At 51.5% G+C, this 15,477-nt stretch overlaps 1 protein-coding gene across 5 annotated transcripts in view; it reads right to left on the bottom strand.

Annotated features, from left to right (window-relative positions):
* LOC138431416 (F-box-like/WD repeat-containing protein TBL1X) overlaps positions 1 to 15,477 on the bottom strand; it is a 247,993-nt gene that overhangs the window by 31,787 nt on the left and 200,729 nt on the right. For all 5 annotated transcript variants that reach the window (XM_069573549.2, XM_069573552.1, XM_069573551.1 and 2 more), the window contains one exon: positions 3,626 to 3,771. In XM_069573549.2, coding sequence (XP_069429650.1) covers positions 3,626 to 3,771 — 146 coding nt within the window. The remainder of the gene's footprint in view (positions 1 to 3,625; positions 3,772 to 15,477) is intronic.

Below are 15,477 nucleotides of genomic sequence, written 5' to 3'. Positions count from 1 at the left end.
CAGGTGGATGCTTTACCAGCTGAGCCACCAGGGAAGCCCAAGAATACTGGAGTGGGTAACCTATCCCTTCTCCAGTGGATCATTCTGACCAGGAATCAAACCTAGGTCTCCTGCATTGCAGGTGGATTCTTTACCAGCTGAAAATCCTTTGCCTTTACAAGGGAAGCCTGTATGTGTGTTTGTGTGCCTGTGTGTGTGTGTATGTGGGTATGTGTGTGTGTGTGCCTGTGTGTGTGTATGTGGGTATGTGTCTGTATGTGTGCCTGTGTGGGTGTGTGTGTCCGTATATATATCTGTTACGTGTGTGTGCGCTTGTGTGCATCTGTGTGTGTGCAGGGAAATCCAATCACAGCATTGCACAATCTGAGAGCTGGGGTCCTGTACTCCTATTCCCACACGTATCTTGTGGGGAAAAAAAAGAGAGAGAGAGAGACTTAGATGGGATCGTGTTGCCAGCAGAAGATCCCGGGCACCCCGATGTAAGAAAAGGAAAGAGGAGATTGCCTGCTGTCAGGCAGGAAAGCCTACAGTGTCGGCAGACAGCTGGGTGTTCTCTGAGATGTGGGGTTTTGGAAAAGGAGAGAGGAACACACAAGAGAGAATGTGAGATACGCTACGTCTGTGATTGTAAAAGCTGAAGGGAAAGTGGCGATAAATACGACAAAGAAAAGACAGGCCTGCAAGGATGAGAAAGGGGAAGAGGAGGCGGAGCAAAGTGTGCAAGGGTTCAGGGAGACGGGCTCGAGGGTGGGGTGACTGTGGGAGCAGACTTCTGGTGGTAAAGGGGAGGGGGCGTGTGGCCGCTGAACGATGTCAGCCGTGCTGGACGCGTCGCAGCAGGAAACGGGGACCTGGGGCACGGCAGTGTGCTGGATGGAGCGGGGTTGTCGCTAAACGGAGGCAGGACGGGGGAGAAAGGGAGCTAAGTGCAGTTACAATCAGACGGTCTCAGACTGAGACTCCAGCAAGACCCGGATGTCACAGGAGGCCCAGGATCCTCACAGGACAGTCCCCAGACAGCAGCAAAGCAGGTGGGAAGGGAAGCTGTCTTGACCCCTCACCCTTTATCTTTAAAAGGGTTCAGTTCAGTTCAGTTGCTCAGTCGTGTCTGGCTCTTTGCGAACCAGCATCAGGATCTTTTCCAAAGAGTCAGTTCTTCACATCAGGTGGCCAAAGTACTGCAGTTTCAACTTCAGCATCAGTCCTTCCAATGAACACCCAGGACTGATCTCCTTTAGGATGGACTGGTTGGATCTCCCCTGTAGTCCAACGGACTCTCAAGAGTTTTCTCCAGCACCACAGCTCAAAAGTATCAATTCTTTGGCACTCAGCTTTCCTTATGGTCCAACTCTCACATCCATACATGACTACTGGAAAAAAACCATAGCTTTGACTAGAGGGACCTTTGTCGGCAAAGTAATGTCTCTGCTTTTTAATATGCTCTCTAGGTTGGTCGTAGCTTTTCTTTCAAGAAGCAAGCATCTTTTAATTTCATGACTGCAGTCACCATCTGCAGTGATTTTGGAGCCCCCCAAAATAAAGTCTCTCACTGTTTCCATTGTTTCCCCATCTATTTGCCATGAGGTGATGGGACCAGATGTCATGATTTTAGTTTTCGGAATGTTGACTTTTTAAAAAGGTTACAATAACTCATTTAAAAACCGCTATAAAATTGGCCCCGATACGCACGTGCCCTCATCTATAAAGAGGGAGGGTATTTAAGCAAATCGGGAGCGACTTAAATGCACACGTCTGGTCCCAACCTCCCGGAGGCAGCTGTGCAGTGAGGCCTCTATCAAAGCCATCGCTTGACATAACCCCCTTGAACTGAACAGTACTCATCTCTCTCTGCTTCAATTTTCTGGGAGTGCCCTTGCTCAGGTTCACATAAAACACAGACTCTAGGCGAAATGACTCACACGGTCCCTCTTCCACTGAACTGCTGAGAGACCTCCAGGAGGAAGGGTGATTTCTGCGCCCGTGGCTGGCCCATGCCCGTCGTGAGGCACGGCTGAGTCTTGAACGAGGCGGGTCTGACCTCCCAGGATCCACTACACGCGGATGTGTTCCAGCACGCTCACCACTGTGTTTGCCCTCCGCGGCGGGCGGAATCCGCAGATACAGAAGGGCTGGCTGTGGGACCCGAGCACCCCCTGTGGATTTTGGTACCCACGGCAGGTCTTGGAACAAATCCCAGGAGGATTCCGAGAGACTATAAATCAGCATCCTTTCCCACGCATCACGATGATCCCTTCATGGTGAACGGTGTCGGACTCTTGATCTCCAAAGAAGAAGATTTCACTTCAGGACCAGGGACCAGGCTTGATCACTCAAGAGCTGTTGTGTAGCAGAAGTTTTACTAAAGTATAAAATGGGACAGAGAAAGCTTCTGACACATATATCAGAAGGGGGACGAAGAGTGGCCCCCTCACCAGTGTTCAGTTCAGTTCAGTTCAGTCACTCCGTCGTGTCCGACTCTTTGCAACCCCATGGACTGCAGCACACCAGGTCTCCCTGTCCATCAGCAACTCCTGGAGTTCACTCAAACACGTGTCCATTGAGTCAGTGATGCCATCCAGCCATCTCCTCTTCTGTCGTCCCCTTCTCCTCCTGTCCTCAATCTTTCCCAGCATCAGGGTCTTTCCCAATGAGTCCGCTCTTCGCATCAGGTGGCCATAGTATTGGAGTTTCAGCTTCAGCATCAGTCCTTCCAATGAACACCCAGGACTGATGTCCTTTAGGATGGACTGGTTGGATCTCCTTGCAGTCCAAGGGACTCTCAAGACTCTTCTCCAACACCACAGTTCAAATGCATCCATTCTTCGGCGCTCAGCTTTCTTTATAGTCCAGCTCTCACATCCATACATGACCACTGGAAAAAGCATAGCCTTGACTAGACGGAGTGTTACCAGTGCTGGCAAGGGAGCTATATTCTTTCTCATTAATTATTACAAGAAATCAAAAGAATGTCTCAAGTTTGTGAAAACTTTACCAGACCGACTCCCATAATTCATATCTAAGATAACAGGATAAGCCAGAGGGTTTTCAGGAAGGAGAAACTGTCCTCAAGCAGGAGATATACACTGTTGTTACATAATCCTTAGGACAGAGTTTAAAGTGAGCTGTTTACGTATTCATCAGTTCAGGCTCAAAAATAACAAAAACAAAAACGTTTTATGTGACTAAGACTTAAGGAAGTGTCAAGGGGGGGAAAAAAAAAAAGATGTTTGTCTTTCCTCCTCCTTGAGAATTCCAGGCCCCTATCTTCACCTTGAGCACCCCAGGTCCCTTTCTCCTCCTCCTCCTCCTGCTCCACAGCAACTCCGGACTTCTTGTCAACCTGCCTAGGCATTGCCTCTCTCAGTGATACCACCACGACCAACCAGTCCACAGCCATCTACGGGGCCTCAGGAGCTGGCTCCTCGGGTGTCACAGCACCGGGATCCCTGCTGGGAAAAGGGCTAGCATAAGGGAAGACGGGACCCTAACGCACTGGGAGAGGCTGTGGGGAGCTCCCTCGCTAGGGTCTTCCCAGAGCGCCCAGGCTCCCCGGGGCGGCAGCGTGCTGCAGGGGCCCCGTCCTGCTCCCCCGCGTGCCCACCCCCCGGGGGAGGGCCCACGTTACCTCGTTGATGCTGATTTCGGCCTCCACATACTGCAGGCCCTTCTGCAGGATGGAGATGAGCGCGGCGGGCGGCACTAGCGTCCCGTTGATGTTGGACTGGCTGATATGGCTCTCGATACCGAATGTGAACGCCGAGTGGGAGAAACCTGCAGAAGCGCATGGGAGGTGGGGTAGGAGGGTGCGTGGGTGGGTGGGGTTCCGTGAGGCCTGGACTTGTAGCACGCACCCCTGGGAGGTCAGATGCGCCTAAGGAGTACGGGGCAGGGGGTGGGTTCGTGGTCATAGGACGCCCAGCCTCTGGTGTGGGCCGTGTCCCAGAGACAGACGGCAGACCAAGGTGTGACTGCCTGGAACAGCTGGTAAAAAAGCTTTAAAAAAAAGAGAGAGAGAAGAAAGCAAGCAAGCAGAGGCTTTCCAGTGCCATTATTATTATTTAAACAAAGAAACAACTTATTTTTTAAAAAATATTTTTTGGCTACCAAGCGCAGCAAGTGGGACCTTAGTTCCTGGACCAGGGATCGAACCCATGGCTCCATCCCACCCCTGCACTGAGAGCTCAGGAGTCTTAAGCACTGGACTGCCGGGGAAGTTCCCCCTCCCCCATACCCAACCCTTTCCAGCATTATTAAAAGCAAAACAGAGGCCACAGTCTGCCCTGGGGTAGACGTTACAGAAGTTGGACTCCAGGCTCTGTGTGCCTGGGTTCCGCACGGCTCCTTCCAGAAGCTCACGCTGATGTCTGCTGGCAGGAGCCAGCCTCCTCCCAGCGTTCGGGGCAAATGAAGCTCATCACCAACCGTGGGAAGAAACATGAGGCGGTTCTGCACCCATCGCGGGGTAACCTTGAGTCGCTTTACGGAACTGGGCATGACCCCCTCCCCACCCTTGGCTAAGGGATGAAGGGTCCCCCACACCCGCAAAGCCCCTGCAGCACCCTCGTCAAATGCCTCAGCATGAACCCACTGACAACACTGGGCAGGTGAAAGGTGCTCACGGAAAAGGCGTGCAGGAAGCTGCTTGGATGAAAATATGCAGGGAGAAAGACTGGGCCGGTGACCACACGTAACGAACGAGGCGCGATTCAAAGACGGAGACTGCTGTAACAAACGAGGCCCGTGTCAATGAAGGAGGCTGCAGGGCCAGGAAGGAGGTTTTCGGGGGCCTTCTGGATGGGGAGGGAATGGTCTGAGGCATAAGTTTCCCCTCTGCTGTCACCTGTTGGGGGGTCCCGGGCAACCCACTGCCATCACTTGTGAACATCTTCCCATCAAGACCAGCTCATCCTACATGCTGGGGTGGGTAGAGGGGTTGGGGGGGAGTCTCACGGGGGAACCTGCACACCGCCTCCCCACTTCACTTTCCTAGGACACCCCCTTCATCAGCCGGATGATGGGCTGCCCGCCCCCAGATCCCCCAGCCTCCATCTGGGTCAACAAACACAGCCAGCCTCTGCAACACACAGAACGGCCCGCAAGATGGCAGTGTTGCTCCAGGCAAGGAGAGCCCTGTCTGCAAACTTCCCTTTCTCTTCCCTCACCCCTCCTCCTCATGGCCTGATTATTAAGAATACATGCAATAGGCGCTTGATTCATATTTATTTCCAGAGTAATACTGTAGAGCCTGCTATTAACTTCCCGTGTTATTTCTTTACAAGCTGGAACCACCTACATGAGACTGTGCAGGAGAGCACCTTGGAGGCCCCTCTCCAACACAGGGTCCCTGTGCTCCTGTTGTTGGAAGGGCATGAGCACAGAAAGGCCCTCTGCAAATCGGCCTTCTGTTTTTCCTTCTTACTTGTTCTCTCTCTGGCCCTCCTTTGCCCTAACCACTCCTGCCACAACAGAAACATCCACCCCCGTCTTCACCAACGACCTTATTCTTTGCATCTCCGCCACCACACACAGAGTCTTAATCTCCAAGCTCTCTCATCCAGTTTCCGGCAAGGGTGCACGAGAAAAACCTGGGTCAGCAGACAGAGAAGGACCGAGTGGGTATCACTGGCTGAGAGACGCCCCAACCTCATGGACTCCCTTCCTACGTACTCTGGGCCACCATCGCTTCTGGCTTGTAGAATTCTTCCCGGGTGACCATCTGGCTCACTGACTTTTTCCATCTCCTTATCCGTGTCTCCATCAGCAGATGGGACAGGATGTAGGACTGAGAGTCATCTGCTTCCCTCCTGGTGTCGTCACGAGGTCCAGAGCAGGACCACGCCCACTGGGGTAGTGACAAGACGCCACCCCGCCAGCTCCGACACGGTGCCCACAACTGACCAGGTTTTGCTTCTAATTGAAGAACGCTTCCTAATTCATGTAAGCCTCCCCACGACCACCTTCCCTCCCTGCTGGCTCAGACAGTTAAAGAATCTGCCTGCAATGTGGGAGGCCCTGGGTTAGATCCCTGGGTTGGGAACATTTCCCTGGAGAAGGGAATGGCAACCCACTCCAGTATTCTTTCCTGAAGAATCCCCACGGACAGAGGAGCCAACAGGGTCGCAAAGAGTCGGACGTGACTGAATGACTAAGCACGCACAGGACCGCCTGCAGTCTCTCCCTTGCACCCTTCTCTTCTTTTTATGAATCAGGTCCCGAGATCACCCTTGGGGCCTGACACAGGCCACGCGCTAGCTCCAAGCTTGTGGCTGGACACCCGTCTCTCAGCCCACCACAAAATTCCACGTAGCACCTTCTGCAGAGCACTGCCCCAGGGCACAGCGTGGACTATGGCCAGGGCCCCAGACAAATAACCTCTCAGCAACCGATGGAGTAGCAGTCGTCAGAGAGAGGTCACACTTCTGGTGTACGTCTTTGTCCATTCGAGCTGCTGGAGGAAAATCCCACAGCCTGCGTGGTGTCAGCCACAGACATTTACTGCTCACAGTTCTGGAGGCTAAACTCCAAGATCAAGGCACTGGCACGTTCAGTGTGTGCTGAGAACCACTTTACGGACCACACACATGACTACATTTTCCTCGTAACCTCAGGAGCAAGAAAGCTCTGTGGGGCCTCTTACAAGGGCACAACTGCATTCACAAAGGCCCCATCCTCAGGACCTGATCAACTCCTAACGACTGAACTTCCCAGTATTAACTGGGGATAGTTGTTCAGTCGCTCAGTTGTGTCTGACTCTGCAAACCCATGGACTGCCGTACACCAGGCTCCTCTGTCCTTCACCATCTCCCAGAGTTTGCTTAAACTCATGTCCACTAAGTTGGTGATGCCATCCACCATCTCATCCTCTGTCGCCTGCTTCTCCTCCTGCCTTCAATCATTCCCAGGAACAAGGTCTTTTCCAGTGAGGCAGTCTTCACATCAGGTGGCCAAAACATTAAGAGTTTCAGCATCAGTCCTTCCAGTGAATACTCAGGGTTGATTTTCTTCAGGATGGACTGGTTGGATCTCCTTGCCGTCCAAGGGACTCTCAAGAGTCTCCTCCAACACCACTGTTTACAAGCATCAATTCTTTGGCGCTCAGCCTTCTTTATGGTCCAACTCTTATATCCATACACGACTACGGGAAAAACCGTAGCTTTGACTCTATGGACCCAGGTTACGTTTAAACGTATGTACTGGGGGGAGGCTCGCAAAATTCAGTCTGGAGTCACCTTGGAAGACTGCCATCTCCAGGAAGGATGCTACCCTTGGGGTGGCCCAGCCTCCACCAGCATCAGCACCCACCCCTCCCAATCGGACTCCAAGGCTACTGAGCATATTCACTAGCAGCTTGCCGGTCCTGTAGCTTCTGTGCCTTAAGCCTGTTCAGCTTTCTGCACACCCCTTCTTCCACCCAGCAAGACGCGGAGGAATAAAGAACACAGTATCAGCAGGCAGAGACGGAAACGCTCGGGACCGGCTCAGTGGCAGGCGTGGAAGTTGGTGAAAAGGGGCAGAATAGAGAGCTTGGTGGCCCCTGGATGACTGATCCACGTGACGGCTCAGTGTGATTGCCGCTGGTGTCCACTGGAGCAGTCGCTGAAGCCTGCAGACGTGCCCACTACCTAGGAGGCGTCCCCGATGAAGCACTTCTCAGGAAGGTTTCTCAACCGTGACATTGGGACCAAACTGTTCTTTGTTGTGAGAAGCGCTGTGTCCTAGGCATTACAAGATGTTTAGCAGCATCTATGATCTCCACACCCTGGATGTTTGTTTTCTGTCTTGGGTTTTTTTTTGGCTGCCCTGCATGGTGCCCTGCCCCGCATGATCATAGTTACCAAACCAGGGCCTGAATCCACGGCTGTGGGAGTGAAAGTGTGGGGTTCTAACCACTGCACCAATAGGGACGTCTCATTACACACTAGATGTTAGTAGCAAGCCTTCCTCAGTCATGACAACTGAAAAACGTCTGACGAACCCCGCCACGGCAGAGAACCAAAGACCCACAGGAACCACAGCCCCTTAATGACACAGTCCTCAGGTCTACACGCTTCTGCTCCATTTATAAACACCACGGGTGGATTGCTGTCACTAAAAAGCAAGCCAGCGAATTCAGGAAACACACAGTAATGGGGGGGCCGGGGGCACGGGCGGATAACCAGGTGAAGTCAGAGTATTTCTGAAGAGGAAAAAAGGGGATAAGCATGCTAAGATGGGAAAGGTTTCCATGTGCTTAGCCACTCAGTCGTGTCTGACTCTTTGTGACCTCCGTGGACTGTAGCCCGCCAGGCTCCTCTGTCCATGGGATTCTCCAGGAAAGTATACTGGAGTGGGTTGCCATGCCCTCCCCTTCAGGGGATCTTCCCAACCCAGGGATCAAACCCAGGTCTCCTGCACTACAGGCGGATTCTTCAGTGTCTAATCCAGGAAGGGAAAGATTTATACTACATTTTCTATAAGGCACAACAAGACCATCAAGAGTTAAGTATGCACCCCATCTGTCCATTGCAGCATTATTTACAATAGGCAAGACATGCAAACAACGGAGAAGTCCATCAACAGGTGAACAGATAAAGAAGACACGGTACATAGAGAAAATGGAATCTTACTGAGCCAAGAAAAGCAATGAAACAATGCCATTTGCAGCAACGTGGATGGAACTGGACACTATCATACTAAGCGAAGTGAGTCAGACAGAGAAAGACAAAAGCCAAATGATATCACCTGTATATAGAGGCTCTTAAAAAAAAAAAAGCACTAATGTACTTATTTACCAAACAGAAACAGACATCCAGATTTAGAAAACAAACTTGTGGTTACTAAAGGGGAAGGTAGGGAAGGGATAATTAGCAGTCTGGGATTAACAGAGACACAATACCATTCAGAGAACAGATAACCAACAAGGACCTACTGCAAGGCACACACGACGACAGTCAATACCGTGCAATAACCTATAAAGTGACAGAAGTTTAGAAAGAATATACGTATACATTTATGGGGCTTCCCTGGTGGCTCAGCTGGTAGAGAATCCGCCTGCAGTACGGGAGACCTGGGTTCCATCCCTGGGTTGGGAAGATCCCCTGCAGAAGGGAAAGGTCACCCACTCCAGTATACGGGCCTGGAGAATCCCAGAGTCCATGGAGTCGAAAAGAGCTGGACACAACTGAGCGACTTTCACTTTCACTTGCTAAACACCCCAAACACACACATACTGTAGATCAACTATCCTTCAATAAAAACAATACATTGAAAAAAAAGATCTGGTGCTATACATCTGAAACTAACACACTATAGATCCACTATGCCTCAACACAAACAATACGTTAAAAATAATAAGATCTTGAAGAGCACTGTTCTTCCCATTTGGGGTGACAGGTGCTAGGAAAGCAGCGTGGGCATGGATGTGCCTCACCCACTAGGCAACCCAAACAGATTAAAAACTAAACCACTGCTAAACCACTAAGCCAGACCTCTTTCACAAATGGCCTCCCAAACCATTCGAGCTGTGCAGTGAACCATCCTGCCCAATTAAATGTTGGCCTGATTCATCAGCAGAACCTGCTGAAGAATCACTCACTGGCCCTTGGAAACACTGGTTATTCAGCGGAGAAAGGCAGACATATAATATTCGGGCAGCTGTGAGGCCGGTGGTCCACCTTCAGCTGAAACAAAGGCACCTTGGTTGGGAAGATCCCCTGGAGAGGGGAAAGGCTACCCACTCTGGTATCCTGGCCTGGAGAATCCCGTCGACGGTGTAGTCCATGGGGTCACAAAGAGTTGCACACGACCAAGCATGTCCAACTCTTAACATTAAAGGCAGCATTACAGGCATTTGTTTGAGGCATTAAATGCAGAGTCTTTATTAAGGACTTCATAGACTCAATACTGGGAATACTGACAGCTATCCAAAGCCGGCGGGCACGATATGAAAATTGTCTAGACCAGGGATATACAGCCCAGGGCCCACGCTGCCTGTGTTTATCAATCAAGTTTTATTGGAGCAGTTGTTGCCCATGAGTTGATACGCTATCTGTGGATGCTTTCACACTGCAACGGCAGAGCTGAGTCATTGCAAGACACACAGTATGGGCCGCAAGTGAAAGTGTTCACTGCTCCGTCGTGTCTGACTCTTTGCGACTCCAGGGACTGTAGCCCGGCAGGCTCCTCTATCCATGGGGATTCTCCAGGCAAGAATACTGAGGTGGGTTGCCATGCCCTCCTCCAGATGGGCCACAAAGTCAAAAATATTTAGGATATGCTCCTTTATAGGAAACGTGTGCCAACTTGACTATTACGTGTATATTGTATATACACACTTATGTGTCTGTGTGTTCAGTAGCTTAGCTGTGTCCGCCTCTTTGCGACCCCTTAGACTGCAGCCCGCCAGGCTCCTCTGTCCATGGGATTCTCCAGGCAAGAATACTACAGTGGGTTGCCATTGCCTCCTCCAGGGGATAACATCCTGACCCAAGGGTATCGAACCCACGCCTCTGGCATCTCCTACACTGGCAGGTGGATTCTTTACCAACTGTGCCACCTGGGAAGCCCATATATACACATATGTACGAACGTATGTATGTATATATATGTGTACCACAGACGTGTGTGCAAATATATATATATGGACCCGCAGACACAGACCACACGAAAGCAAGTGTCAGTCTACCCCGCATCCATTCTGCCCTTTCTTACTGCTATGGACTAAACGCCTGTCTCCCAACATTCATATGCTGAAAATGCACTCCGTCAGGTGGTGGTGTCTGCTTTTGAACTCTGGTGCTGGAGAAGACTCTTGAGAGTCCCTTGGACTGCAAGGAGATCCAACCAGTCCATCCTAAAGGAGATCAGTCCTGGGTGTTCATTGGAAGGATTGATGCTGAAGCTGAAGCTCCAATACTTTGGTCACCTGATGCGAAGAGCTGACTCACTGGGAAAGACCCTGATGCTGAGAAAGATTGAGGGCAGGAGAAGAAGGGGATAACAGAGGATGAAATGCTTGGATCTCAATGAACATGAGTTTGGGTAAACTCCAGGAATTGGTGACAGACAGGGAGGCCTGGTGTGCTGTGGTTCATGGGGTTGCAAAGAGTCGGACACGACTGAGTGACTGAACGGAACTGAACTGAAGGTGGTGGTGTCAAGGAGGTGATTAGGACACGAGGGTGGGGTCCTCACGAATGGGGTTAGTGTCCAAACATCGACACGGCAAACACTCAGTTCATGACTGTTATCTGCAAGACCACATACAACTTTCTTCCCACAACACCTTCCTGGCCTTTCAGCAGCCCGCAGTGACTCCACCGGCACCTGGGAATTCCTATTCTCCGTAATGGTAAGAAACAAACTGTTCGTGTTTACGAGCCTCTCGGTCTGCAGCCTTTTGTCACGGCAGCCGGAAAGGCCCTGAGACGCGCCTTCTGCTCTGTGTGATTGACAAGGTGACGGCATCAGTAGCCGCCGTTCACCGAGTACTTCCCTAAGTGTCAGCCGGCAGTAGTAGAGCTTTCTAGGTGCTAGTCGACAGGACCCAAGGCCGTCACGGTAACCTGGCTGATCTGACACGAGGAACCGAGGACTCCCTCTCAATCTCAAAAGCAGTGAAGAGTCTGCAGACCCAAACGTAGCCCTGCAAACCTCTCATTTCCTGCCATAAGAAGCTTGGCCATCTCTCACTATACCTCACCAGGCTGCCTTTGCGAGAAGCATATATACCACTTTCCTGCAGGACACCTCTGCTTAAGACTCTGCTCCCTTGGTGTACAACGGTGGTTCCTGGTTGTGAAGTGTGGGCACTTCTGTCAGCCAGAGGGAGACGGGGGCAACACCTGGAACACCTCTGCTTGTCACCAGAGGGTGTGTTGGTGTGCAGTTGCTAAGTCTTTGAACAACATTCCATGCATTTGCTACAGTTCCTTTTTATTACGAAGGGGGCGACAGAGGATGAGGTGGCCGGATGGAATCATCAACTCAAATGGACATGAGTCTGAGCAAACTCTGGGAGATGGTGATGGACTGGGAGGCCCGGCGTGCCGCAGTCCATGGGGTCACAGAGTCGGACACAACTGAGCAACTGAACAACTTTCTATTTGTGGAGAGAACACACTTCACCAGCCTGGGCCTGCCCTCATTAGCTTCCTTCTCTAACCAACAAAACAGGTGGAATTAGCTGATCGCCAAGGTCCCTTTCAATTCTATACAGAGGAAGGAACGACCTCATCGTCCCAACTGAACCCGCGAGATCTTGATTTATGGAGGTGAGTGAGTGACGTCACACAGAGATTAAGGCCACCAAGAACCCGTGACTTGCAGTTCCTGTGGGAAGGGGCCGGGCCATGTCACGCTGCCGGGGATACAAGAAAGCTTATCGCACCAGGGGCCACATCACCGAGAAATAGACAGGAACTGAGACTACAGCTTTATGGAAACGAGGGTGAGCGAGCAGCTCAGTGGGAACGCTGCCCACTGGACAGACGAGAGTTAGAGTCTGTGTGCCTGGGAGGTCTGTAACGTGATTTTCACGAGAGCCACCTCTCAGAGAGAGAGAGAGAGAGAGAGAGAGAGAGCCCACTGGCTCTGGCCATCGGTCCAACCCTACAATCAGTGAATGTCAAGCAGCCACTGGTCAGGACACTCATCCATTCCAACTGGCTATGCGGATGGAAGCCCAGTTCAAAAATCACTGCAGATGGTGACTGCAGCCGTGAAATGAAGACGCTTGCTCCTTGGAAGAAGCGCCATGACAAACGTAGACAGCGCATGGAAAACCAGAGATGGTGCTTTGCCGACAGAGGTCTCAACAGTCAAAGCTGTGATTTTTTCCAGCAGTCGTGTGCGGATGTGAGAGCTGGACAATAAAAAAAGGCTGAGCGCCAAACAACTGATGCTTCTGAACTGTGGTGCTGGAGAAGACTCTTGAGAGTCCCTTGGACTGCAAGGAGCTCCAACCAGTCCCTCTTAAAGGAGATCAGTGCTGAATATTCACTGGAAGGACTGATGCTGAAGCTGAAGCCCCAATCCTTTGGCCACCTGATGGGAAGAGCGAACTCTTTGACAAAGACCCTGATGCTGGGGAAGACTGAAGGTGGGAGGAGAAGAGGACGACAGAGGATGAGATGGTTGGTGGGCCTCACCGACTCAACGGATATGAGTTTGAGCAAGCTTCGGGAGGTGGTGATGGATAGGGAAGCCTGGCGTGCTGTGGTCCATGGGGTCGCAAAGAGTCGGACACGACTCAGCGAGTCAACAACAAACGGGGATGGCACCTAACAATGGGATCATCTCTGGAAACAAAAGTGTGGATTCTAAGGTAGATCAGTGCCTCCTTGTTTCTGGAGCATCCCTGGACGCAGAGCAGTGAGCACTCTCTGTCCATTCTCCTCCATCCGTTCTTCCTGAATCGTAGTTTTCTGCCACAGAACCGCAGAGGCCTGCAACACGGCCTGCCTTCCTCTCGGTGTGGGAGACCAGGAGATTCAGGTGCAGGGGAGTTGGCGAGAGTACAGGTAACCAATATACATGGAAGAGAGGTTGGAGGGAGGTGAAATGGCTGATGTTGTTTAGTCACTAAGCTGTGTCTGACTCTCTGTGACCCAGTGGACTGTAACCCGCCAGGCGCCTCTGTCCATGGGATCTCCCAGACAGGGATACTGGAGTGGGTTGCCATTTCTTTCTCCAGGGGATCTTCCCAACCCAGGGATCGAATCCAAGACTCCTATGCTGGCAGGTGGATTCTTTACCACTGAGCCCAGTTAGGTGCTGAACCGCTGAAGTCGCTCAGTCGTGTCCCAACTCTTCGTGACCCCATGGACTGTAGCCTACCAGGCTCCTCCATCCATGGAATTTTCCAGGCAAGAGTACTGCAGTGGGTTGCCATTTCCTTCTCCAGGGAATCTTCCCAACCCAGGGATCGAACCCAGGTCTCCCACATTACAGGCAGACACTTTACCATCTGAGCCACCAGGGAAGCCCAGTTAAGTGGCAGCTGGGTCCAATAAATCAAAACACACACACACAGACACAGACAGAGACAGAGACACACAGACACAGACAGAGACAGAGACACACAGACACAGACAGACACAGACACACACACACAGACACAGACAGACAGACAGACAGACAGACAGACACACACACACACACACACACACACACACTCACACTGTAAACAGGCAAGGCAGGAGAATAAGATACCATCCCCTCATCTTTGCGGGCTAATTTATCATCAGTTCACTTCTTTTTGGATGTGATGGCTTTGTCTCGCCAGAGGATTACCTTTTCTGTCCGGGAAGCCACACAAAACCGCTAACCCCAGTTTCATTTATGGTCAACAGCACAAATCTTTGCTCAGAGTTGCTTTTGACTCTGCGATCTGCAATCACTGCACACATGCACACTGACTTTACATTTCATCTAAACCAACTCCTCCCCCCACCCCCCAGCCCCGAGACCCAGCCCCGCTTTCTGTCCTAATTCTCTACTATCTTGCTGGAGAAAAACTTGAGCGCAGGCAGGCTGCTCTCAGAGCTGCAGACCTACTCCCACTGACCTGCCGTCACGTGGAATTTGGTGTAAAATGGAACTGCTTGGAAGGCGCCCAAAAGAAATAGCAGGAGGACCTCGTTAAAAATAGGGTTTTGCTTCTAACATCTGGCCCAGACCCCAGGGGTGGCGGCTGAGTGCGGGCCTGCCAAGATGTTTAATATCTCCCAAACCTGGGAGGGCTCCAGGAGGAGAAGGCATTAGTCAGGTTATAAATGCACGGTGCTATTTCCTCCCGGGGCCGACAAACTGCGAGGGGAGGCAGCTCGCCCACAAGGGGCATCGGGGCGCGCTCCCCCAGACCCCAGCCCTGGCTTCCAGCCGCCATGCAGAGAAGCAAGGTTTGCAGCCAGCCCCCTTTGGCCCCATCACCCCCAACAGCCCTTGAACCCTCATAAAGCTTGGATTTACTATTTTGTTAATTGGGGAATTCAACCACGACCGCCAACACAGAGATTTACGATGGATGACACCATTAAAAATTACAATAATAAAAACACACACACGACTTAGGGGGAGGAGAAACAGAGAAAGCAGTTTGGAAGAGAGAGGGAACAGTCACATCACTAGATGCTTGATGCAACTGCTGTTCTTACCCGGGGGTAATTTCCTCCAGTCCCCCTTACCTCTGTAAATTGATTTTTTACACGTTTAATTCTTGCGGTCCTAGGATTTCACACCCCTGCTCTTTCTCACCTAACACAGTATCAGCAGCTCTCCCAGTGACTCATTAGTCTCAGCCACCATTCTGCCTGGGGCTTCCTTCCCTGGCGCCTGAGACGGTAAAGAGTTTGCCTCCAAGGCAGGAGACGCGGGTTCGATCCCTGGGTCGGGAAGATCCTAGAGGTGGACACAGCAACCCTCTCCAGTAACCCCGCCTGGAGAAGGACAGAGGCAGCCTGGTGGGCTTATAGTCCACAGGGTCGCAAAGAGGCAGTT

The sequence above is a fragment of the Ovis canadensis genome, chromosome Y, assembly GCF_042477335.2.
Source record: "Ovis canadensis isolate MfBH-ARS-UI-01 breed Bighorn chromosome Y, ARS-UI_OviCan_v2, whole genome shotgun sequence".
NCBI lineage: Eukaryota > Metazoa > Chordata > Mammalia > Artiodactyla > Bovidae > Ovis > Ovis canadensis.
This window is presented reverse-complemented; position numbering and strand designations above follow the sequence as displayed.